This window comes from Symsagittifera roscoffensis, chromosome 1 (genome assembly GCF_963678635.1).
Source record: "Symsagittifera roscoffensis chromosome 1, txSymRosc1.1, whole genome shotgun sequence".
Taxonomy (NCBI): domain Eukaryota; kingdom Metazoa; phylum Xenacoelomorpha; order Acoela; family Convolutidae; genus Symsagittifera; species Symsagittifera roscoffensis.
Window position 1 is genome coordinate 91,077,855 of NC_087062.1, and position 24,297 is coordinate 91,102,151.

The following is a 24,297-nucleotide window of genomic DNA, read 5'->3' on the forward strand; positions in this document are numbered from 1 at the left end:
TTCGACTAGTGATCGCACAACTTCCTTGCTATCAGTGATGCTCCCTTTTGAGACGTCAGTATTGTTCACTGTTTCTTCTCTCCGAAGTATGGTTAGTTCCGGTGCCTCCTGACCTTTCCCTTGGATCACGGGCTTGTTATCTGATAGTTTCTCAAGCAACCTCATTAAGTCTTCATCTATTCGGACCGTTCCCTCCTCTACCTGGATGAGATCATAACCTTTTGCCTTGAGTGTTTCCCTCACGATCTTGGACTTGAGCATTATTCCTATTGGAATCCCTCTATTTTTCTTCAAGATGGTCTTTTCAAGAGGCTCTTTCGGCAATTCGGGATGATCTTCTATCGGTTTGCCTGATTTGTCCAGCCATCTCGTGAGTGGAAGACTGTCGTACGTTTCTTTGTCCATAAAGGAGAAGCCGTCTTTGATCTCAGGTCTGTCCGCCTCTCTTTGTTCTTGCCTCTCGTAGAACTCCGTCTTCTTACTCAAGCTGTCAGCATTTTGATGTTTATCTCGTGTTCTGTGCTCAATTATCATGTTGTATCCATCCAAGCGAACTATCCACCTCCCAATATAGCTCTGGTCCATTGAGTACGTTTTCAGCCAGCTTAGTGCTCGGTTGTCGACTCGCAGCTTGAAGGGCTCACTGCCTAGGTATGCTCTGTATTTTTCGACAAAGGTGACCACCGCGAACATCTCTGCTTTCGGTGCTCCGTACTTCATTTCTGTGTCACTTAGGACCTTGCTCCCGTATGCTATTGGTCTCAAGACTGTCTTCCCATTCCATTCTTGTTCTTGATGGAGAATCCCAGAAATGGCGACTACTGACGCGTCCGTGTCTAGCACGTACATCCCCTTCTCTGTCGGCATACCCAGTACTGGTGCCTCACATAGCTCTTTCTTTATTCTCTGGAATGACTCTTCTGCCGCGTTGTTCCACGTGAACTTCTTGCCCTTATGTCTCATTAGTTGTTGCATCGGGTATACCTTGTCCGCATAGCCCTTGATGAATTCTCTATAATAGTTGGCGAAACCCAGGAAGCTCATCAGCTGGTGCTCCGTCTTCGGTGATTTCCAGGTTAGGACTGCTTCCACGGCGTCTGGATCAGGTCTAATGCCGTGCTTATCTACCATCCTTCCCAAGTATTTAATCGAGTCCTTGAGTATCTCGCACTTTGATGGTTTACACTTCAGCCCCGATCTCTTCATGCACGCGAACACCTCGTCAAGCCTCTCGATGTGGTCTTCTAGTGTCGGCGTCGCTATTACCACGTCGTCCACGTAGCACATTACCAGGTTGCCGTACTTCTTCGTCACGCCTATCAACGCGTGTGCCATCAGCCGCTGAAACGTGGCTGTTGCATTGCAGAGTCCAAACGGCATCCGTTTCCATTGAAACAGACCCAACTCGCAGGCGAACCCTGTCTTGTCCCTGTCTTGCTTCCTTAATGGTACCTGCCAAAAAGCCGAGCCTAAATCAAGAGTCGTAAAAAATTTTGCATCACCTAACTTCGAGAGGCTCTCATCAATTCTAGGTATGGGATAGGCATCCTTCACCGTGACGGAGTTCAGGTATCGAAAGTCACAACAAAACCTTAACTGGTCGCCTTTCTTTTTGGCCATCACTACTCCACACGCCCACGGTGACTTGGATGGTTCTATCATGTCATACTCTAGTAACGTTTCGATTTCTTTTCTACACGCGTCCGATTTGTGTGGGGTCATGCGCCTCGCCCCCTCCCTGTGTGGTACCGCGTTTTCCTCAAGTTCAATTTCATGTTCAACAAAACTACAACACCCGATATCCGCCTTATGCCTTGAAAAGACCTCCTCGTTTCGCTCTAGTACGTCCTTGATAGCTTCGAGCTGTTCATCTTTCAGTTTGCCCCTTAAATGTTCAATCTCCGGCAGAAGCGGTTTATCAATTTGCATTTCATCTAGTGTGGGTCGCTCTGGAAAGTTCGAACAGCTCAAAAGCCCATCGTCCGTTTCTGACTTAAGTGATTTGATAAGACCTGAAGAATCTTTTATTCTCTGCAATCGTCTCAAGATACAAATTTTGTCCCTGTGGTTGGGACAATCAACAACTTCATTTTGTTTTGAGTTTTCAATTGTTTCATATCGAGTTTTAACCGGTAAAGCATATCCCAGCTTCCTCCCTCTCTGTATCGTGATCGGTATATCAAGGGTATTCAACAAGACACTGACGCAGAGGCCGCTCTTCGTTATCGAAAATGATCTTCCTAAAACAGCAGCGCTTTGACTATTGGGATTTGGAACTATACACACTTGCTTGTTGTCACTTAGTTCATTATAATTTTTCATCCTCAAGCTTACGATTGCCGCTTCATTAGCTTTTAGCCTCACTCTCCTACTCAAGAATACCGGTGCTTTGTTTTCATTCGCCATTATTAAATTTACCGGTTTGATTGCGTACCTCCTATCCGGGTTCCGTATCCTGAACATTGCATTATTTAGATCAATCGTTACGTCGAAATTCCTGATGAAGTCTCTGCCCAAAATGAATTGGTCAGATTCATCTAGGTTTTCTACCACGATGAAGCTCATCCACAGGTTACGTTCGCCCAAATTGAGGGCTATTATCGGCGTCCTGCCCAACACCCGAAGGGCCCCTTTGTTTGCAGCTGACAGCCGTATTCTCGAATCTATCAAGTCACCTTTGTCAAAGCCCATCTTTTCCCATGTTTCGATTGGTATGACGCTCAAGACTGCTCCCGTGTCGAGTAATCCACGTAACTGAGTCTTTTTGCCATTTATGTCTAGCACGTGCCCTGTCACGTCTGCTTCCGTCCCGATGTGCATTGCATCTTCTTCGAGCATAGCACAGTGTCCAATCGATCTTACTTTCAATTCTTCTTTCCCTACATAGATTTGTCCAATTAGGTCTTCGTCGCATGTTATCATCGTCTTGGTATAGATGTTGATTCCATCTATATTTAGCATGACCTCGTGTGGACCATAAGCTTCAGTGTACCTATTATCAACACGTACCGATTTGCTGCCCCCTCTCGTGAGTAGTGCCCTGAGCGCTCTAGAAGTCGTTTGTGGACTTATTCCACTCAAGTAGTCTGCATACACGTCAATGTGCATTATCGTCTGGTCGCTCGGCTCGCTCAAGTTTCTGGTTACCTCGTGTCCGCCCACTGTGATTATCGACATTATTCTTGCTCCGATTTTCGATATTCCAAAAGGTTTACCTGTCACCATTTTCACGGTGTTACAATTCCCGGTCTTCATTGAGCCCGTTCTAGCCTCTGGTATTGAGTTCGATCCGGTTAATGCTTCGTTAAAATTCTGTCTTTCGATCTCCAACTTTAGTCGTTGCTCTATTTCTTTCGCAGCCAGATCTTGTTTCACTTTGGCAATTGCTTCCGTCGCCGCTTTCTCATAATTTATTTCTAGAGAGCTTCCGGCCGCGGACTCTATCGCACCGCTAACATGTGTAACAGCTTTCACTGTCTTCGTCGGCAATTCGGTGTTTGGTGCCCCCAAGTTCCTAGATTCAAACTCGTTTTGCCTGTTCCGCTGATTCTGCACCGCCGCTAATGCCAACTTATGTTTGGGGTGATTTTGGTCCTTGACCGCTTCCCAGAACAAGGGACAATCCATTCTGAAGTGCCCCTCCTGGTTACAGAAGAAGCATCTGGCGCCTATCTTGATGATTAAGCCATTATAGTACTCGTGTTCCTCCATCTGGCTCATATCCTCTTCATCCGGTGCATAACCTAGGCTCTTCATGCCTTGTTTGTACGTTGTGCAGTCAGCCACATGATGGTCCGCTGACCCGCAGTTCGCGCATGATCTGCGCTTGTCCATATCATCTCTAGGTTTGTACCATGATGACCTCTGGGGTTGGCTTCCCCCTTGCGTGTTCCTGTTTTCAGAATATGAGTACTTCTTCGGTTTCATCAGCATGTATTCTCTTGATTTCTGTCTCATTTCCTCTGGGGTGGGTGCGCTGTCCTTCGACAATGTGTAGTATGTTGCTAACATTGTCCTTAAGTCATCACTTTTCACCCCATCGATGAACTTCGAGGCAATGCTAAAGTTCCGTCTATTTGTCGACTCCTCTGGGTCACTCCTTCTTCTCAAGCTCTCGAGGTCATCTAGGAACCGATCTATTGACTCGTCGTCCCTCTGCCTTCTCTTTTCAAATCGCATCATCGCTTGGTGACCCTTCATGCCTGACCCGAATCGATTCAGCAATATCTCGAAGATCTTGTCCGCGGTGTCGCGTTCTTCCTCCTTCTTTGCGACCACGCATTTTAATGCCGTTCCTTCCAAGTTGCTCAGTATGGCTGTACATGCTTGTCTTTCGTCACTCAAGTTGTCTTGTTCTAGATGTAATCTCATCACTTCCACCCAAGTGTCAATGCATCCATCGGAGTCGTCCTTGAATTCTTTTGGCTTCTTGAATGTCTTTCTTGATTTTCCCTCTCTCCTGTCGCTCGAGTCAGTGTTCCTCGTGGCGAAGGCCTCTAGAGTCCTGTTCATCATCTCCCAAGTGCTGGCCCATGTCATAGCATCCGGTCCTGTGTTGCTGTTAGCTGTTGAATCTCCCGGAGCAGTCGTTGTGTTCGACGTTCCATTCTTCATTATTGTTTTCGCAGCTGTTGGTGCTATGCTCATCGCATCCCTGGTTAAGGGCAACGGTGTCGATTGCCGTTTGTTCCTTTGTGGTTCTACAAAGTCGACTCTGGTGCCTTGCGTACGATCCGCTGCCGGTCTTTCTTGTGGAGTAGAACCTCTCAAGATTGCATCCAACTTCGCCTGTATTGCACACGAACTCTCGGCTTGACTCTTGCTCATTGTGTCCATTCTCCTTTCCAGGCTCCCTAATTGGCTGTTAACATCATCATATCGGTTCTTCAACTGTTGCATGTCTGTTTTGATGTTCTTTTCTCGTTCTTCATTGGTTGCTTCCACCTTGTCTGACATCTCCTTGAGTCTCTCCTCTGTTGCCTTAGCTAGGTTAAAATAACTGTCTAGATACTCGTGCTTGTTGTATCTTATTTCCTTTTTTATCACCTCTCTGTCTTCTTCACTGTTCTTAAGTCTTTTGTCGATCTGATTTAATTTCGCCAACAAATCGCCCAGTTCAATGGTAGTTTCTTCATGGTCAGCCGTGAGTTTCTCTTCGGCCGTAGCCTCTGCTTTAGCTTGTTCCTCATTCTGGCCGGTTTCTGTCGTTTTCGTGCTCACTGTACCAAATGTTCGTGCTCTTTCTGCTTTTGGTTCTTCAGTCACGTTTTCTTTCGTTTTTATTCCGAACATTATTCCCAATTTTTCCGTAAAAGATGTCCTCTTTACTTGAGAGTCTTCTTTCACCGTTTCTTCGGTGTTGCCTATTGCATCTTCCGCGTCATCTATCGGTGAGAACTCTATGGGTTTCTGGTTCGGTTCCTCTGCATTGGGCATTGGAGTTGACTCTGTCGCCATCTTCCTTGTTTCATCCACACTTTGATCGGGTGTCTCTAGATCAATCTCGATGGTGGGTTCTACTCGCTCCCCTTCCGTGCCCTCTTTCGCCCTGTTCTCCGCTGTACTCCTTGTGCTGACCATGTTAACTGAAAAGTTCGTCTTCGTTATCTTTGGGCCCGTTGATGTCGTTCCGCGCAGCGATGAATTATATTTCGTGTTTGATCCACTTGACCTTTTTTCGAGCACCGGTACCCTACTCCGCCTCATTATTTCTATTTACAACTGCTTCTATTTACAATTTTATTATATACACGATTCTATTCTAAGGGTAAAAAAAAATATTTTTTTGTGGTAACAAATTCTGTACAACGTGTTAAAAACCTTATCCAATTCTCTTCCTAAAACCTCCGAAAAATTTTCCTTAATTTGGTCTTAACCCTACCTATTTCGATTTGTCTTATTCTGTCTTAAAACGCACTTGTTGTAATTTGACTTCAATTTCTATACCGTCCCAAGACTATTCGTCACTATCACAGTACTCTCCGTTAGTGTCCTAAGACCCTTGTACCAAGACCACTGTTCCAAGACTAGTGTCCCAAGACTGCTGTCCCAAGACCAGTGTCCCAAGGCTAGTGTCCCAAGACTACCGTCCCAAGGCTAGTGTCCCAAGGCTAGTGTCCCAAGACTACTGTCCCAAGGGTAGTGTCCCAAGACCAGTGTCCCAAGACTACTGTCCCAAGACTAGTGTCCCAAGGCCAGTGTCCCAAGACTACTGTCCCAAGACTAGTGTCCCAAGGGTAGTGTCCCAAGACCAGTGTCCCAAGGCTGGTATCCCAAGACTAGTGTCCCAAGACTAGTGTCCCAAGGGCAGTGTCCCAAGACCAGTGTCCCAAGGCTGGTGTCCCAAGACTAGTGTCCCAAGACTAGTGTCCCAAGACCACTGTCCCAAGACTGTCCCAAGACCACTGTCCCAAGACCCTGTCCCAAGACCACTGTCCCAAGACCCCCGTCCCAAGACCACTGTCCCAAGACCCTGTCCCAAGACCACTGTCCCAAGACCCCCGTCCCAAGACCCTGTCCCAAGACCACTGTCCCAAGACCCTGTCCCAAGACCCTGTCCCAAGACCCTGTCCCAAGACCACTGTCCCAAGACCACTGTCCCAAGACCCTGTCCCAAGACCACTGTCCCAAGACCCTGTCCCAAGACCCTGTCCCAAGACCACTGTCCCAATACTCGTCACGGAGTGTCTTCCTCGTTGTAGGGTCTTCTTGAACCACCGTACCTTGTACCACCACTCAAGCTCTAGTAAAATTTTCCCAAAAACCCTCTCTTAAAAGCCAAATGCTGACCCCCCTCTTCTTTTGGTTGTTTCTATTTCAATGTAGGTGCGCAGGTATCTTGTGATCACCTGTTCGTATAAAACCAAACACAAATCCTCACTAAAATGCAACAAAAATCTAAGTAAGAAAAATAATAAAAACAGAAAAATGAGCCCACCTGAAATTCAAAGGTGACCAATGTCTACCTTTCGTCGAAAAAAAATGTCTGGTACCTAATTGCCACGCGTTTTCTTCCCCCCACTAGTGATCTTATGGGGTATCACAAAAGCTGTCTATATCCGGTCCCCCCTACCAAACCAACCAGCGTACCAGTCTTAACTCGAGTTGAATTTTGGATCTCCACCTAATATTACCAACGCGTGTTAATTTCTAATGTAACTAAGTCAACGATGTCGACTAATTAGTTACTCTAATTTCCCCCTTTTTACAATTTACAACCGCCAACCTCTAACTTAACCAGCCCCCCTTCTAACCTCCCCCCTTTCTAGCCCCCCTTCTTAAGCCTAAAAATTACTTTAAGCGCCGGGTGCTAAACCTCTCAAGAGAAAACCGTAGACCTGTTTCCAGGCCTGCTCAAGTAAAAACGTTCCTCAAAACTGGGGGATTTCGCTTATCCAATTTTACACTTATTTCCTATAATGTAATGTGGATTCTAACGATACCCGTTCTGCCCAACTTGAGAACTCGAGAATTGCCAAATCCTTCTTGGCTGCTTTCCCACTCGACTGGTCACCTGTTCCAGTCCAGTCTCCTATTGGTTCAGCCAAGTGTCCCTGAACCACTTTCCCACTCGGCTGGTCACCTCTTCCAGTCAAGTCTCCTATTGGTTCAGCTCAAGTGTCCCTGAACCACTTTCCCACTCGGCTGGTCACCTCTTCCAGTCAAGTCTCCTATTGGTCCAGCTATCTGAAAACCCTTGATAACGCCCCACTTCGGGCACTTTATTCAGTTTACTGGTTTAAATTGCTAGGTTGATCGAAACGATCGAACTTGTAAAACAGTATGGGTATACTATTTAATTAATATAAAGGTTTGATCCAACTAATCTGGTGTCAAAGTCACTGTCTTTTTTCGTTTTATGGTTTTTGTTCCTTTTTCTATTCTTTTTTGGTTTTTGTTTTGCTTTTTGTCTTTTTGCTCGTGTTTTTGTCCCCCTAGTTGCCCCCCTTTACTCGGTTAGCTAAGCCTCGTTCGGAGAGCGTACCAGGAAATTTTCTCGAGTTTTCTTAAAAAGCTATCACGGTACAACCGGAAGGTTTGCACGTTCCTGTCGAACCGTACCGCCGGTACTCTAGAATGGGCATTCAGCCCGAAGCTGTCTCAAGTGGGTTCGACTCCGTAGTCTTGATGTCGTAAACACCCAGGAGCGCCATAAAAACACTATGTAACATTCGTCTACTACAGTCACACATGAGGCTTAAGAAAATAGGCCCTATAACCACTGGCTCAAGGGTCAGGGACACTATCTCTTGTGTTTTCCCACCTCAAGAACGGTCGGAGCCAGTTCGGTTCGCTTGTGACATGAGACTACGACCCGTTACAGCTTAAAGGCTACTACTAAAATATCCCCCCACTCTAGAATTAAGAACGTCCCCATACTTAGGTCTCTAGATACCCAAAATACATGAACGCCGTTAAAAACCGGGTTGGAACAATCCGTTAGGTTACTTTTTATTAGACAGTGTAACTTTGATCCATTTCAGATGGATCAACCTAAAACTCGCCTTACCTCAACATAACAATCACAAAACACACTCTAGAAATTAAATTCGTACTCACATATCAGCGCTCTCAAGAGTTGGGAAAATAATCCAGCCAGTAACTAACTCAAGAAATAAATAACTAAAAGAAGTTCAATGTTTTATAGTTTGGACAACAAGGATAAGTTTATGCTCTAGAATTTGAGTTCTCTTGGACCGTTGGGACACTCTAGTTGTCCGCCTTTCCGCCGAAGGTTCACTCTGGTCCAGCTTTAATAATCGCTCTCTCGGGGATACTCTGTCTTCTATTTTAAGTAGAACAGCTCTACTTTCGTTCACTATGATGGAAATTGCGAATAGCAATTTCCCACTCGTTTTTATTTGACCACTTCCCCGCAATTGTTCTAAAATTGTTCTGATTTCTTTTTCTGATTTTCAGTTATCGCGAGAAAATCGTGCATGACATGTTCCATTCGAAATTTTGAAAGATTAAATTTCACTTCAAAATCAAGTATTTTCTGCTCTTCTCAAGGTCAAACTTCCAAATATGACCGACTGGCACAGCTATCAAAAAAGCGTCAATCATAAATTGTTCTAGAAATTTAAAGAGCTTAAAGGGCATCTACTTTTTTCTTCGAAATTTGAGATTTTTTCAAGAAACTCACTGGTTTTTTTTAAATATTTACGTGCGTTCATTACTCTTTCCAATCTTCGATTGGCTATGTTCTTAGTATACAGTTTTAAAAAAATAGAAGTTTTAAATTTTTTGAATAAAAGTAGTTCAAATTTTGAATAAAAGTAGTTCAAATCACTTGTAGAGGATCTTTCATCTGACATACTCAATTGTTGAATAATCAAAAAAAAAATACTATCACTTAGCTAGTAATTAGCTCAAGCCCGTTTAAGGTTGTAACTGTCTTTTCAAAAAAATATTCTCACTTTTTTCGGGTTTCTGGTTTTTGTCCTAGTTTCTGTCGGTTCATTTTCTGTTTTTAAGGCTTGTTTTTATCTGGTAGGGTTTTTATTGGTTTGCTTTTCAAAGCATGGGTTTTGTTCCAATTTAAGCAGTTTTTACTATAACGATTTTGACTTTCTTCAGGTTATTTTTTTTTATTTAAAAGAATAAATTAAATTATTTGTATCTTGTTTCATAATTGTTTCATAGTTAACCTGGAGGTGAAGAAGACGCCTGGAATGGCAAAGGGTGACTTTGAAATTGACCAGGAACTGTTTTTTTTCAAACTGGAAATATTCCTTTCCAAGAAATGTCGGCCTTTATTTTGTCTGCTCATGTTTTGTCGGCTTAGTTGCCACATCAAAGAATTGATTTTTTTTGTACGCAATTTTCAATGAAGTTGGTTTTAGGGTTTCACATTACTCGAGCACTTTTCAGTTTTACCAGTCTTGAATTGCTGTTTTTTTTAAGCTGAAAAACTATTCGGCTTGAATCCTTTCGGCTGATATTTAATCGGCTTAGTGACTTATTTTGGGGTCATTTCAAAGGAAGTATGAGTTTTATGCTTCATTCTGGATCGCATAAAATGCTAGAATTCTAAGAATATAATCTATTGTTTAAAGTTTTTTCATGACAACAATTATATTTTCGAGTCTACGGGAAAATAGTTATGTTTCGTCGGCTCAGTTGTCGCCTCTTAATTATTTGTTTTGAGTTTTCATAAATTGCCGTCTATTGTGTTTATGGACGTGTTTTCCGCAAATTGAACATGATTCCAGGCAATATTTTGATCTTTTTAAGTTTTTTTTGGAATTAGTGGCTTTCTCTTCCTGTATGCTAGCTTGCACTGCTTTTTACCCTTGTGATAAGCAAGCGTTATCAAACTGGAATATCCATTTTTTCTAGTTAGCAACTTGTTTAACAAAATCAGTTGAATCATTTCTGCAGCACATGCGCAATTTTTTGAAATTTCAAATGTAACCACTGGCTGAATACTAGTTACTGCAGGGTAAATTCATGGGGGACTTGAAACTTTTACAGTTTTTTACATAGTGAGTTTTTTTCCGGCTCAACTGGTGCCTCCTCAAAGATTGTCGGCCTTGTTTCCGCTTCGTAAGTTTTGTCCAGTTGCTAATTTGAATTTCAATTGTCTTGCTTGGCAGTTTTGTTTAGACTTATTATTTGTTAAAAACATGTATTATGAAAGTTTAACGATTTTTTTATTTTATTTTTTTTGAGACGCTTTAGAAAAAAATTAATACTTTTTGCAAAAACATGTTTTTGCTCAAAAACCTTTCTACAGAATTTCAAAAAAATGGCAAACATGGAGAAAACGTCTACGTTTTTTTTTGTGCCTGCATACTCCTCGGGTCTCTTTTTCGTTTCCCCTTTTGTCTACAGTCTTCGAGAACGTCGGGGGGATTTGACCGATATTTTTTGTCTACTCAAAAACTAACCTCAATTTTCAACACACAAAGTTGTCGTCTTCGGAAAAGTCAATTTTTTGATTTTTTGCAAAATTTTTTTAATACAATCAAAAAATACCCTTCTAAATCTGAGATTTTGGGTTCAATCCAAAAAACGAATTGTGTTAAGCTCCTTTGCATATGCTACTACGCCCTAAATTTTTATACAAAACAAATTTTGGCCCTCGGAAAAGTCATTATTTTGATTTTTTGACCGTTTTTTGAAACTTTTCTATCAAAATAATAGATTGGGTGAATTTCTTCTAAGCAAGCGGCTACCCTCTTTCTTTAAAAGAAAAAGTTATGATACTCGGAAATGGCAACACTGTTTTTTGACCATTTTTGGTCTTTTCTCTAACAATCATGCCAAAACTGATATCATGGGATTCATCAACCCAACAGGTTGTTGGAAGCTTCATTTGCTACGCCAGTTTCTGCTGGAAAAAAGTTATAGCCTTTAAACAAGTGAAAGCTTTGAAAATTGGACCATTTTTGGAAGTTTTTTTAATCGACTCGAAAATTATTTGCCAATTCTCAAGTTAAGTATTCAATCGAAAAATGCGGTTTTGGAAATTTCCCTGCTTTACCGGCCACGACCTGCGTTTAGAAGAAAAAAGTTACTAGTTTTTGAATTTTGACTTTTTTATAGAAACTTCTTTTATTTTCTTTAAAGTTACCCTATCAACTCTGAGACTAAAAATTCAATCGAAAAAAGCGGTTGCGCGAATTCTTACTACAGAAGAGGCTACTCCTCATTTTGTAAGAGATAAGCTAGGTTGTTAGAAAAATTCCAAAATTTTAAAAATTTTCATTCTTCTCACTTTAGTTGGGAAACAACTAAGATTTTGGGCAAAGTCTAATTTTTCAAATTACGCATTCCGTCCCGCATCAGTATAGCAAATTCAAAAATATTACATGCTTATATCTAGCTTTAGCTGAGCCCTAGGTGTCCTTCATCGAGACATACAAAAATTTTGGTTCACCTATTTTTTTTTCGACTCATGCTTTTTATGATTGTGTTGTATCGCAAGTGGTGCGAAGTTCTGCTTTGCCTCTGTAAGATATAAAAAAAACTTGTAAATATAAAGTTTTTTCTGTATTGTTTCAACTGCTGGGAACGTGTTTCCCTTTTTGGTTCTCGAAAATATATGAATAATCGATAATCAGCTGTCGGTAGCCTCTTTGCACTTGCACTTTTTTTTGCTTTGAGGATTTTGATATAGATATGTCAGACAATTCAATTCAGATAAATGACCCATTTTTCTGGCCCATTTTGTTCTGAAAATTGTTTGTTACGAAAATTGTTTGTTACGAAGAATTGAGTTACAAGTTTTTTTGAGTAATTTAAGTTTCAATTTTTAATAAAATTTTTCAAGTAATGTTTTTTATTTAACTAATTTTTTGTAGCTTTGTTTCTGTAAAACTTGTAACACTTTGGATTAATGTGCGCAGATTTTTTTTACTAGCCTGCGATTGTTTGCTAGCGATTAGCATGCGTTATCACTGCGGTACATACTTTTTATTGTGAACAATTTGTCAAAAAGAATTACTGAATCATTTTTTGAAATCTGCATTTTCGTCAACCAACAGACATTTGGCCCATGTCTGCGTATCAAATTCTCGTTCTATCATTAAATTTATTTTAGTTTGATTTTTTTACCAACTCCTGTTCGGTTTTTTGTTTATCGTTTTTTTTTTGCTTACTGGGCTTTAATGTTTTCATCGTTTACCTGATCAGTAACTGGCCCATAATGCGCTGCTGGATGAGCGAAATAAATTTCCTACGCAAGTGAGTTTTTTATGGTAATTTATGATTTTTTTGGTTTCGATGCAAATTAAATTATCAATTGTCCTATTCAAGACTAATTGAAACAAAGATTTTAAAAATTTTGGTAGATCTAGTTTTTCTCGACATTTCAAGATATTTTATTCCGATTTTCGGTTTTCGTTGCAATTCATGTCTGTTTGTTTGTCTTGCTATGTTTGTAATTATTGCAAATGATTCCAAGCTCCACTTTGCCTCTGTGTAAATTTGTTGATTTTTTTTGGAAATTTTCTATCTTATTTACACAACACTTGTATTCTTTATTTCAGTGGAACTCTCTTATTGCATCGCAGCGTTCTTTTGAAAATTTGTCGCGTTCATCTAAGCAACGTGTGCTTTGTTCACAGTTTTTAAGAGTCGATTAACGTAGTTCAGACTCTTATATAGGTCGAGATGATTTTTTTGTTTTTCGAGGAAAGTCTCAAGTTTTTTCTAGGCTCAAATATACTTTGCTTTGTCGAGGTTTAGCTTTTGATTTCTTTTTAAGTTCAGTTCAATTCCTGAATTTCCACGGGATAATTTTTTCAGATGCTGTTTTCTTCTATTGCAACGAAGTTAAGCTTCGCGAACATTATTTTCTGCTTCAATTATTGAAGAGCAGTTGCTAATTCACATTTTAATCAGACCACTCGCTCAAAATTTAAATATTATACAGTAAATCGATGTGAATTGAATTAACGATGTTTATTGAAAGTCGCAATTCATGTCTGTTTGTTTGTCTTGCTATGTTTGTAATTATTGCAAATGATTCCAAGCTCCACTTTGCCTCTGTGTAAATTTGTTGATTTTTTTTGGAAATTTTCTATCTTATTTACACAACACTTTTATTCTTTATTTCAGTGGAACTCTCTTATTGCATCGCAGCGTTCTTTTGAAAATTTGTCGCGTTCATCTAAGCAACGTGTGCTTTGTTCACAGTTTTTAAGAGTCGATTAACGTAGTTCAGACTCTTATATAGGTCGAGATGATTTTTTTGTTTTTCGAGGAAAGTCTCAAGTTTTTTAGGCTCAAATATACTTTGCTTTGTCAAGGTTTAGCTTCTGATTTCTTTTTAAGTTCAGTTCAATTCCTGAATTTCCACGGGATAATTTTTTCAGATGCTGTTTTCTTCTATTGCAACGAAGTTAAGCTTCGCGAACAATATTTTCTGCTTCAATTATTGAAGAGCAGTTGCTAATTCACATTTTAATCAGACCACTCGCTCAAAATTTAAATATTATACAGTAAATCGATGTGAATTGAATTAACGATGTTTATTGAAAGTCTTAAGTTTTTTGGACGGATTTTCAAAAATACTTAAGGGATTCGAAGCGATTTGCGAGAGTTGTATCAAAATCCTTTACTCGAGGACCTTTGGATTAAAGTCGCTCTCTTTATACTATGGTACGATTACAGAAGCATCTCTCTAGTAGCAGTAACATCCTGAAGAATTCTTTGAAGAATATTTTTTTAAGGCAGCTTCTCTGATTTCTCATGATTTCATGAACTGATGTGTATATATTTTTTTTATATTCTGAAAGTATCATTGCTATTTCGTGACTAGTTTTCGTGATTGATCATTGGAGAGCCTTTGCTTTCGCAGTTTAATTTTAATACCCCTCCCTGGATTTTTCTTTGGCTAGTCATTTAATCAGGGCTTGTTACATTTTTTTTCTGAAAAATATTTTGATCTCTCATGATTGCCTGTCAAAAGATTTTTTTAACAAAAATAGCAAGTTGTCTTTTATAATGATATAGTTACAAAAGTCAATATATTTTTCTCCATACAAAAATGTAGAGCATTATAATTACTATATTCAAAAATTGTTTTCTTTTGTTCAGTTTAATTAAATGAGTGACTTCGGGTGAGAATAATTTGCTTCCACATTTTTTCATTTAACTTCGCAGCAGTGTATCGAGTCTCAGGGATTGCTCTGGACTGGAGCCAAAATGTAGGAGAGTGGATTTTTCAACTGGTTGTTTGAAGTCGCATTCGATACAGCGGGGTGATTCTGCATGCCCAAAAGGGATCCCATGTTTTCCTGAACTTGTCCAAGTCCATTTTGATTGCCCTCAAGTTTCATTTTTATCATATTTTGCCCACAGTTTATCCCAGAATTGCTGTGATTATGTTGTTGATTTTGAATACTGTTGTTGTTTTGTTGCTGTTGCATTGCATTATGGGTGTTATTTTGCAGCCGGTTTCCACTACTCTGCATGTTTCCGGCCTGAAGTATCTGGCTGTGGTTGTTTCCGCCCATAGCGGAACTGTTGTACATGGACTGCCCGGCCATCAGGTTCCCGTAGAACGCGGGAAGAAATGAAGCAGCATTCTGAGCATTGGCGATACTAGTTATGACTGAGGCTGCACTGGTGTTGGTGTTCATCATTGTTGAGTTATTTGCCGTGAACAAGTTCTGCTGGTTTTGTTGCTGCTGCTGTTGGTGAAGACTAGAACCCATGGATGCATTTACGGCGTCCAGTTTGGATGCGATCAAAGCGGGGTCCGGAACTAGTCCACTGAAAGGGGAGAACTGGGCAGCTAGTGAGGCGGTGGGGGCTGTGTTTGCAGCGAAGAAGTTCATCGGATTCGTGAACCAGTTGTTGGCACCTGGAGTGCTGTGAGGGACGCCTGTTGGCTTGAAGAAACTGGCTGCTTGTGGGTTCAGAGAGCCGAACATACCTGAAATTAAAGAACACAAGTTTAGTTTGTGGTGTTCTCATTAAAATCATTGTTCATGAATGAACGGTAAAAATGATCTTCTTAAGGCGTATCTTTATAACTTTTTCTGTCATAGAAAAAATATTGATTTTTTACTTGCCGTGGAATTTTTTTCGGATTTTTATTTCGATGTTTTCGGAAATCAATTTGTTCTTTAAGTAGTTTTTTTCCCCCAATTGTTTTCAGTTTGGAAATTCAACCCTGATTTCTAATTTTTTGAAGATATTGTGCGTTGTGACGTAAAAGTGTGACAAACCTGCAGTGGCAGCTGGGTGTGCGAACAGTCCTCTGGCAGTGGAGAGGGGATCATTGAAACTGGCGATGTATGGCATCGGGAACCCATATCTGTCCTTCTTCAGAAACGACTTGGGTTTCCTTCTAGGCCTGTACTTGTAGTCGGGATGCTCTTTCATGTGCAGCGCCCGAAGCCGCTTCGCCTCGTCAATGAATGGTCGTTTCTCCGAGTCCGACAACAGTTTCCACTCAGCACCGAGTCGTTTGGATATTTCCGAGTTGTGCATTTTCGGGTTGTCTTGAGCCATTTGTCGCCTCTTTCCACGACTCCAAACCATGAAGGCATTCATTGGACGTTTGACATGGTCGCTGTCCTTTCCTTCGGTTGAATTTGTCGGACTTAGAGACATTCTTTCTTCTTGATTTGTGATTGATTCGCAAGTTTTTATCTTTCTTCAGGAAAATAACGGAATTAGTTTTTTGCTGAATAGTTTTTGAAATTTACTGAAAGTTTTTTTAACGAACTGATTCGTATTCGATGTTTTTATTGACTGTTTTTATTGAGTTTTGACAAATTGAAATGGAGTGTGTGTTTGTGAAGGTGTAAAAGGAAGGAAGTGAAATAATGATCTTATGGACTTAAATTGTGGCAAGTAGCTTTTAAAAATTAATGTCAAATTTCAATTGGATTGCAGTTGTTAAGTGCTGCTGCTGGAGTTGAAATTATGCTTCAGGTATTCACCTATTGAGCTCCATCAGCAAGGAACCAGCTTGAATGTGATTGGACAATCATTCCAACAAATAGGAGAATAGATATCTTCAAATTGATTTACTCAGTGTAATACAGGATGTAAGATGTAACAAAGTATATTGATTCTAAAATGAATTAATGATAATAATCGTACCCTATCGCTATCATAATTAGGTCCAATGGTGACAAAATGTCAATTAAGTTTAACTATTAAATTTGGTTTCACGTGTTGGGAGCAAACATACCTCAACTGGGTTGACCGGAAGCATCAAAAATTGATTTGATTGATTTACAGATGTAGTTTGTATGCTTTGTAAGAGATATCTCTTGTAAATTGGGGCCAGAAGAAATCCCCGCTGTTGGTTTAGTGCTCATTTAGGTAGCTGGTCAAATTTGGTCAGTCTTTGTAGCTTGAAATATCATCACTTCTCAAGTGAATTTATTGGTTTAATTTATACCGGCATTGGCCAAGTAGTGTTGAAAGGTTGTTTGGGTGTTTGTTGTGCAGTCAATATCAGTTTATGATTTGATGGTTAATTATCATAATCAACTTGATAAGGTGTTTGAATGACAAGTACAATTCACTCTCACTTCCTTTGGCGGATCTTAATTGATTTCATTGATCTGTTGTTGCAAAGTTTGCCAATTCATTTCAAATACGCACTTTACCAGATAAAGCCTCTCACATTCAAGTTTTATGTTTGCTTTTGTGATCCTCTTGTAATTTACAATCAACATCTACCGCGCGCTCTTCGATGTATAATCAATGATGTAGAGTACTCTCTAGGCCAGCTCTTCGGTTTATGATCAATGATGTTGAGTATTCTCCAGGCCAAACCAGTCGTGTTTTCAACAAGCCACTACGATGGTATCAAAGATCCGACAGCCACGCACACACAAGAAACTTAGATCTGCAGCTGTATTGAGTTCCAACAATTGGATGAAGTTAATTTATGCGCCAAGATACGCTGTTTTAGAAGGGCGCGCGAGAAAATATATACTGTTTGTTGGAATCCTTCAAAAAAGTGCCATAATGGACATTCTCAGCACGTTTGCTCAGAAATTCGCATGTGGCGCAGAAGTTGTTGGCTCTGATATCACGTATCAATTGCTTCAGGAGAACTGAAAAATTTAAAATGACGAAACTACCTACCTCTGAAAGTGGGGAGCAGCGTTGTCTTCGGATGTTTCTTGTGTTTAATTTTTTTCTCGTAAAATCAGACACCTCAAACGATCATCAGAACTGAGTCGAGTGATGTATCATATAGAAACCCCTTCACAGTCGTGATTCGAACGACATTAAAAGGACCAGAAAGTTTTCTCAGCGTAGAAACCCTTTCACAGTCGTGATTCGAACGACATTAAAAGGACCAGAAAGTTTTCTCAGCGTCGAGAAAAACCAGTTTGAAATTTTTTGTCTTTTAGTCTGAATTTCGAGCAAGTAAAGCGATTGAGTACTTTTTTTAACAGGAAGCTTTTGTTTAAGCTGTTAAAGCCTTAGTTTTCTCCAGGAAAACTAGTTTTTGATTATTAATTGTGGTTTTCCCTGCAAAAAAAAAACAAATGCAATTGTAGTATATTATGCTACCTTTGGTAATGTTATAAGCTTTATCTTGTTTTTCTCATCACACCAGGCACAGAAACGCACTCAGTTTTTAAAAGAAAAAGTACCTTTTTGAAAGTTTTTTTCTCAAAATCTTTGTGGTCGGAACTTTCTCTACTACTTCCACAACTGTCGGCTACTCTAGCTGATTATTAGATAAGGAACATTCTTGAAATTCATTAGTTTTCGCGTGATCTTTTTTCTTGTTGAAATTTGAATGATCTTAAAAGCTTTTTGGTTTCCTTTAGTGGATTTAATATTTTCCAAATGTATGATGGCTATATTGATGCTTTGTAAAGATACTTTTGCCATTTGATTCTTTTTGCCCAGTGCAGCTTCGCCTCTGTCAAAATGCAAATCGCGCTTGGTTGTCTTTCAGTTTCAATAGTGGATTTCAATTCCAGTGGAAAAATATGATCATTGATTTTGTGTTCTCAAATTGGGTTAGTTTGATCAAAAACGGTGATAAAAAAATTTGAGGTCAAATAAATATTTTCTTGACATTACGAAAGTTAAAAATTTTTCAAAAAAGTCATTTTTCAAACTAGTTATTATCTGTTTGAGTTCAATTCTTACTCTAGCGACGAGCATAATGTATTAGTACTAACCTTATTTTTTCTAACCGAACTCGCAAATAAAAATGTTCACTGAATGTGGAAGTGTTCACTTTTTTGCTATAATCACGATCTGTAGCATTGGAAATTTCATAGCATCTGCTCTCTGCTTTATTGTGGCTAGTATTTGCAATTTATCAAGCGTCATTGGCTAAGAGGTTAGTGCGTGAGACTCATATTCTCTAGGTCGCTATAGGTCGCAGATTGAATCCGAGACGTACCCGAACTTTTACTAATTCGAGGCTTATTTCTACTTTTTCTTATTGCTCTTTATAGAACTGTTTTTTCTTTTTGGGATATCGCTAGTGTTTGCGGAGCGAAGTTTCGCCTGTGTGTCAAACAAGTCATTTTTCAAACAAGTTTTATCTGTTTCAGTTGATTCACCTTTCAGTTGATTCACCGAATTTAAGTGGTACGTCCCCTCCCTCAGGGGTTCGACCGCCTCACCGGCCCCTTTTGGTATTATTGGTAACACATTTATTTTCGGCGCGCAACCCGCAAGTTTTTCTAAAGGCGTTTTTGGCGCCAATATGTACTAATTTTGAACAAGAGCGTGTGCCAAAAAATTGTCACCCATTTTTTTTTCAAAAATTTACCTGCGGTGCAGAAATCTTTGTCAAAATAGGATCTTTTTAGTGCTCTGAGAGCGCTTCATAAATTTGATTGACCTGAAAAAAGGTCAACAAAATTATGGGCAACTTTTTAAAAATCCGCCCCCATGCACCCTCGAGAGAATCCTAGATCCGCCCCTGGCTATGTTATCGATGTATCAAAGTTTTCTTGTTGTGTCTCTCTTCTAATTTCCTGAATTACCTCTGCAAGATTGTGTTTTGCTTTTGAAGTGAGTGAAGATCTGAATGAAAATTTTTTTTCCTTAGCTAGGCAAATATTTGTCAAATCTGGTCTGACTTCGAATGTTGTATTTTGATTAATTCATCCATTTTCCTTAATTTTTGCTTCGTTTTTTTTAATCATAATGGAATATATTAGCTATGGAAGAATCGGAGCCGAAGAATTGTATGCTCGTTTATAGTTTATTTATTCATTTGAACTGAAAAATCGACCCTTTTGTGTCATAGAAGTCAGCCTGAAAATCCAAACTGCTTAGATGGGAGGCAGGTTCACTGCACCTGGAAGAAGGGACTTCTCTTGAGTTAGTTTCAAAGCTTTCTTTTCGTGCATTTTTCAAGCAATGTTTGAGCAATGAGGGCCAGCTGTTCAAATTTTTCGCAGTTTTATATTTTATCTTATGTTAAAAGAAACGTGCTTTGTATTTTTTAGGCTGAATTATTGAAAGTGGTTCGTTTTGCGCAAATACTGGAATCTATTGTCTTTCCATAATAGCATAGATTGTTGAAAAATTGGCTGAAGCCTCGTATTTTTCCCATAATGGAACAAGATATTCAACAAAATAGCCCAGAATCATGGACAAGGAGACAATTCGTCATTATGAAATTATAGCATTAAGAACAAGCTATGATTTGTATCAATGTGTTTTAAACTCGATTTAGAGGTAAGTAGCTCAGCGAAACATTCAAATCCGACATCCGATAACGCCATGTTCGTTTCGTTTCAAGTCAAACTTCAATTAATCAATGCACGACTTAAAAAAATTTTTGAATCGTTGCGTAATGTAGCTTTCAATGAATGGACGCCTCGAGAATATAATATATGGGCAAATTCCACTTGTAGGATGTTCTGGCACATATATTTGTTTTTGTTGGTGAAAGAAATGTTTGTCTCAATGTCCTGATTTTTTTTCGTTCATGGCTTTCATGATATACAGATTTGTTTCAATGATGGTTTTTTCTCTGATTCAAAGTCAAGTCAAAGCAATTCAGCTAAAGTAAAGGAACAATTGGGGCTAAACATTAAAGACAAAATATGCGCATGGTTGTAGACAAATTTTCATCAAAGCTTTAATCGGGAGACAGTTAATTATTCATTGCCAGTCAACTGCGCATAACTTGTTCTTTAATGACTGAATTGTCATTTGGCTGCATTGTCTCGACTTGAAGTAGGCTAACAAAAAACTTTTATTTTGAGCTAATTTTTTTGCTGATGGGTTGCCAGAACGTCGCGGCTAGTTACTGGAAAATAATCTGAACAAAAACACGAAAAAGATAGTTTTTAATCTTTTTTTTTTCGATTTCTGTAATAATCAAGAAGAACGAAGAGTGGACGTACTATTTAGCTCTGATAAGTAAATAATAATGTTTAATATTGTTATATCACTACATAAACACAATTTTCACCCCCCCTTCCTCTACTAACCCTCCGGAAATACAAAAGGCGAAAAATTTTAAAGAATTTCAGAACTTCATAGCTCACAATTTTCCTTAACACCAATTTTGTTTTCGGCTCACCAGGGGTTTACCGAAAATTTGTCAGCTTAGTTACTGCTCGATAAATGTTTCCGAAAACTTATTTAACGCAAGCTATTTTTTTGCTGGACGTGTTTGTCTTAAATTGAACATCAATTCAAACAAAATTGTGAAGTTTTTGTTATCGTGGTATTTCGACTTATTGGCTTTCGGTTCGTTTTTTGATGTGTCTGTTGTCTGTTTTATTTTTTTGCTAGAAGTTTATTATTCGGCTTAAATGGCATCAGCTTTTTGAATATCGGCTCAGTCTCAGCCGCCTTATATTGCATCACTTGAAGAGCGAAAATGTATTTTTTGCATGTGTGTGCTTCGGGAGATTCCAAATCTTCAAAGAGTTACAAAACATCTAACGCGGGCAACTGTGTTCGTGGATTGTTTTCCTCAAATTAAACTCGATTGGAGACAAAATATTTTTTTGACAGTGGACTCTGGCTCATTCGCGGGCGGTTAGGATGGCATTTTCTGTTTGTGTTGTATTGTAAGTGTGAGAGTTTTTTCCGGTGAGACAGAACAGTTAAAAAATTTAAGCTTTTCAGATTAATTCAGAGCGAAGAGTTAATTAATCAAGTAGCCGATAAACTCTTTTCCGTCAGCAATTATGTCACTAAAGAGACAAAGATTTTTCTGTTAAAATTTAGTTAAGTTAGCACTCTCCTCTTAAAAAATGAAATAAAAAATCCCCATTTTTTTTCAGAGAAAACTGGTCAGTAACATTCCGGGTTTCTTGTTCAGCAACAGCAAATAGCTAGTCTAGAAATTATTTTTGGAACAACTCTCTAGATTTATCTGAAGATTAATTATTAAGGGTAAGATCTAACATTTACACCAAGGGGTCAATTCTCAACTTTTTAAAGAATTTATCGATTCTTTTCATCTCTGAATCAAGTTGGTTTCCAAGCATTTGTACAATTTGATCTTCATAAAATACCATTGTTGGGCAATTTTTGTAAAGATTGATTATAAATGTGTTAAGTAGAATTGAAAAGTATCATAAAATAGCTGTAAAAGGTTTCTTCTCGGGTGATCGGTTAAGGATTTGAACTCCGGACAGTGATTTGCGCATCGGGTACTGTTGCTTGCTTAATCATCTATAAGTCATAGCTTACATATTGAACCGCAACGAGTTTCCAAGTTCTCCTTGTTCCTTCAAACTAGTTCAGGTTGGCCCGTACAGTTATCATTTCTGGTTGAAATTTAGTTCACGCCTAAGAAATGTAGCCTTCAATCAGTCGTGATCTTTTCATTGCTTTCCGGGCACTGTAACTTGAGGACAGTTGAGATTAATTGGGACAATTACAGGTCCTATAAACGGCATCAATAGCCAAAAAGGTATCCCAATCGCATATTAGGGTGCTTGTATCAACTAATTTATTGCTTATCACACGTTGAAGAACTCTTAGGAGCGGCAATCTATCAACAAATTAAGTATTCCATTAGATTAACTAGCTTTTGAGTTGATTTTGTGCTCATTATTTTGCTACTATTAGTGAATATTTGCCTGTGAAAAGGGTTTTTGTTGCTCATTTTTTTGTTGTTTTAGGGAATAAAAAGGGGAAAATGAGGGAAAGAGGAAGAGTTCGATCGCTTGGAGTGATTTTGTTTGAAAAGTGACGAAGCAGTGTTTTAACACGTGTTTAGTGTTTTGTTGTTTCGGTTTTAAAAAATTAATTAGTTTGTCAATTGGCGAAATTTCCCCGACTCCACAAAGTCTGTTAGGAATTGTTTGATGTATTTGAGAATAACGATTCATAGAATCAAAAGCTTTCAAGTCATAACAAAGAGGCTTTTCCAATTTTGTACCTTTTTTCATCCAATATAAAAATTAAACAAAGCTATTAGGCAAAGTAGCTCAATAACAAATTAACTCCCCTATCAATACCTTAATGAGAGAACAACTAGAAACGCAAGCGAAGCGATATGTTGGGGGCGGTTACTGCGTCAACTCGCATGAGAGAATGAAGAGAAGACATCTGATAGATAAAAGAGAGAAATTAGCTCTAAAATAGCTCTTTTTATGTCCATTTTTTTGTTGAAAAAAAAAAGAAAACGGCAACGTTAAATGAGCAACAATACCGCTAAAACAGCCTGCAACAGAGGAAAAGTTCCCGGTTTTTGTTTCCTAGTTCCCATACCAAAAAGTCCCTCCCTCGAAATTTGCCGCTTGTTTGTTTCCGCATTTTTCAACATCACAAAGTAGACAATCAACCAAATTGTTATTCTTTATTTCATAATTAAAAGAGAAAAAGAGCAACTTGCATTAGCCATTATATAGGGATGTAAAAAATGAATAGAGGGGCGGCTAACTTATTTTGCTATTTGAACCCCCTGCCTTGCAAAAGAGATAATTTATTTTCGCCTAAAAGGAATGTTCATTTTCCTAATTGTTTTCATATTTTTCTTTTCATCAAGAGAATAATGTTGGGACTAGGACGCTAGCTCATACTTTTCATCGCCAGTCGCATTTTCATCGCCCATTTTTTAACCCCGGTTAATCAATGCAAAAATGGATGACCCCCCCCCCCCCCCATGGTAGGGTCATCCATTTCACCGTAGCCGGTCTCAACTTGAGGAGGCAGATGGCACTGCGACTCTTCCAACCATGACCGAAGTGAGATTTGAAGGCAGGACCCTCACTGTGAGAGGCGTATGCCTTACCCACTCGGCCGCGGCCGTTCTTTGATTGACCGTCAGAGTTGGAGGTGATTCTCATTGTCCCTATTGTAGTGGATCAGCCTGTTTTCAAAAAATGTCTTGAAATTGATGCAAAATGTGTTAGTTTAAACTAGATTGAGAATATTTTCCGAAATAGGTCGGTTTGGTGTTTTCTTCTCGGTACACGTGTATGCAAAATTGGGTCTTTTCGGTTCTACCCCCGCCCCTAAATGATAAAATCGAAAATGAAAATCTGTCTTACAAAGTAGACTAGTTTTACTTAAACATGCAGGGCTGATATCCCGAGCGTTAATTCAAGCTAGAAAATGCCAAAAAAGTAAGAGTTTAACGACCATTTAAAACGCATTTGGCATCCGTTTATTGAAATTTATGCGCAGAAAACTGGCGAAAATTGGAGAAAACAGAGGCTCCATTAACTATAAATGCTTCGTTTTTACCAGTCGCATAATAATGCATTTCCTAGTAACAATGTCCCAATTATATTATTAAAAATTGTATTCCAATTTTTCATCTTAGGGGGGGGGGGGGGGGTATAACCCAAAAGACCCGGGAAGTTTTGCATCAAGTAAAAGTTGGTCAAAAAGCCTTTCAACTGAGCAACCCGCATCTGA

The 24,297-nt window shown here is 39.2% G+C and overlaps 4 protein-coding genes and 1 long non-coding RNA gene across 5 annotated transcripts in view; 2 read left to right on the forward strand and 3 right to left on the reverse strand.

Annotated features, from left to right (window-relative positions):
• Positions 1 to 24,297, forward strand: part of LOC134852115 (uncharacterized) — a 380,695-nt gene that overhangs the window by 129,226 nt on the left and 227,172 nt on the right. The window lies entirely within an intron of this gene.
• LOC134852134 (heat shock 70 kDa protein 13-like) overlaps positions 1 to 24,297 on the reverse strand; it is a 162,732-nt gene that overhangs the window by 125,130 nt on the left and 13,305 nt on the right. The gene's annotated exons all lie outside the window — the stretch shown is intronic.
• The window catches only part of LOC134852143 (CDK-activating kinase assembly factor MAT1-like), a 138,978-nt gene that overhangs the window by 101,372 nt on the left and 13,309 nt on the right, over positions 1 to 24,297 (reverse strand). The gene's annotated exons all lie outside the window — the stretch shown is intronic.
• On the reverse strand, positions 14,414 to 16,407 carry LOC134852064 (transcription factor Sox-2-like). Its single transcript, XM_063868347.1, has 2 exons — positions 15,684 to 16,407; positions 14,414 to 15,388 (listed from the first exon to the last, which is right to left on the reverse strand). The coding sequence occupies exons 1-2, from the start codon at positions 16,069 to 16,071 to the stop codon at positions 14,628 to 14,630; spliced, it is 1,149 nt and encodes a 382-aa protein (XP_063724417.1). The 5' UTR covers positions 16,072 to 16,407; the 3' UTR covers positions 14,414 to 14,627.
• On the forward strand, positions 16,248 to 17,153 carry LOC134852073 (uncharacterized). The gene is made up of 2 exons (XR_010164269.1): positions 16,248 to 16,310; positions 16,396 to 17,153. It is a non-coding gene; the product is annotated as an uncharacterized LOC134852073 (long non-coding RNA).

What these genes read in the sequence shown, in the direction of transcription:
- LOC134852064 (XM_063868347.1), bottom strand. Translation starts at nt 16,071, where the DNA reads ATGTCTCTAAGTCCGACAAATTCAACCGAAGGAAAGGACAGCGACCAT. An exon ending in ACACCCAGCTGCCACTGCAG is followed by an intron (nt 15,389 to 15,683) that starts GTTTGTCACACT and finishes CTTTAATTTCAG; the next exon opens with GTATGTTCGGCTCTCTGAAC.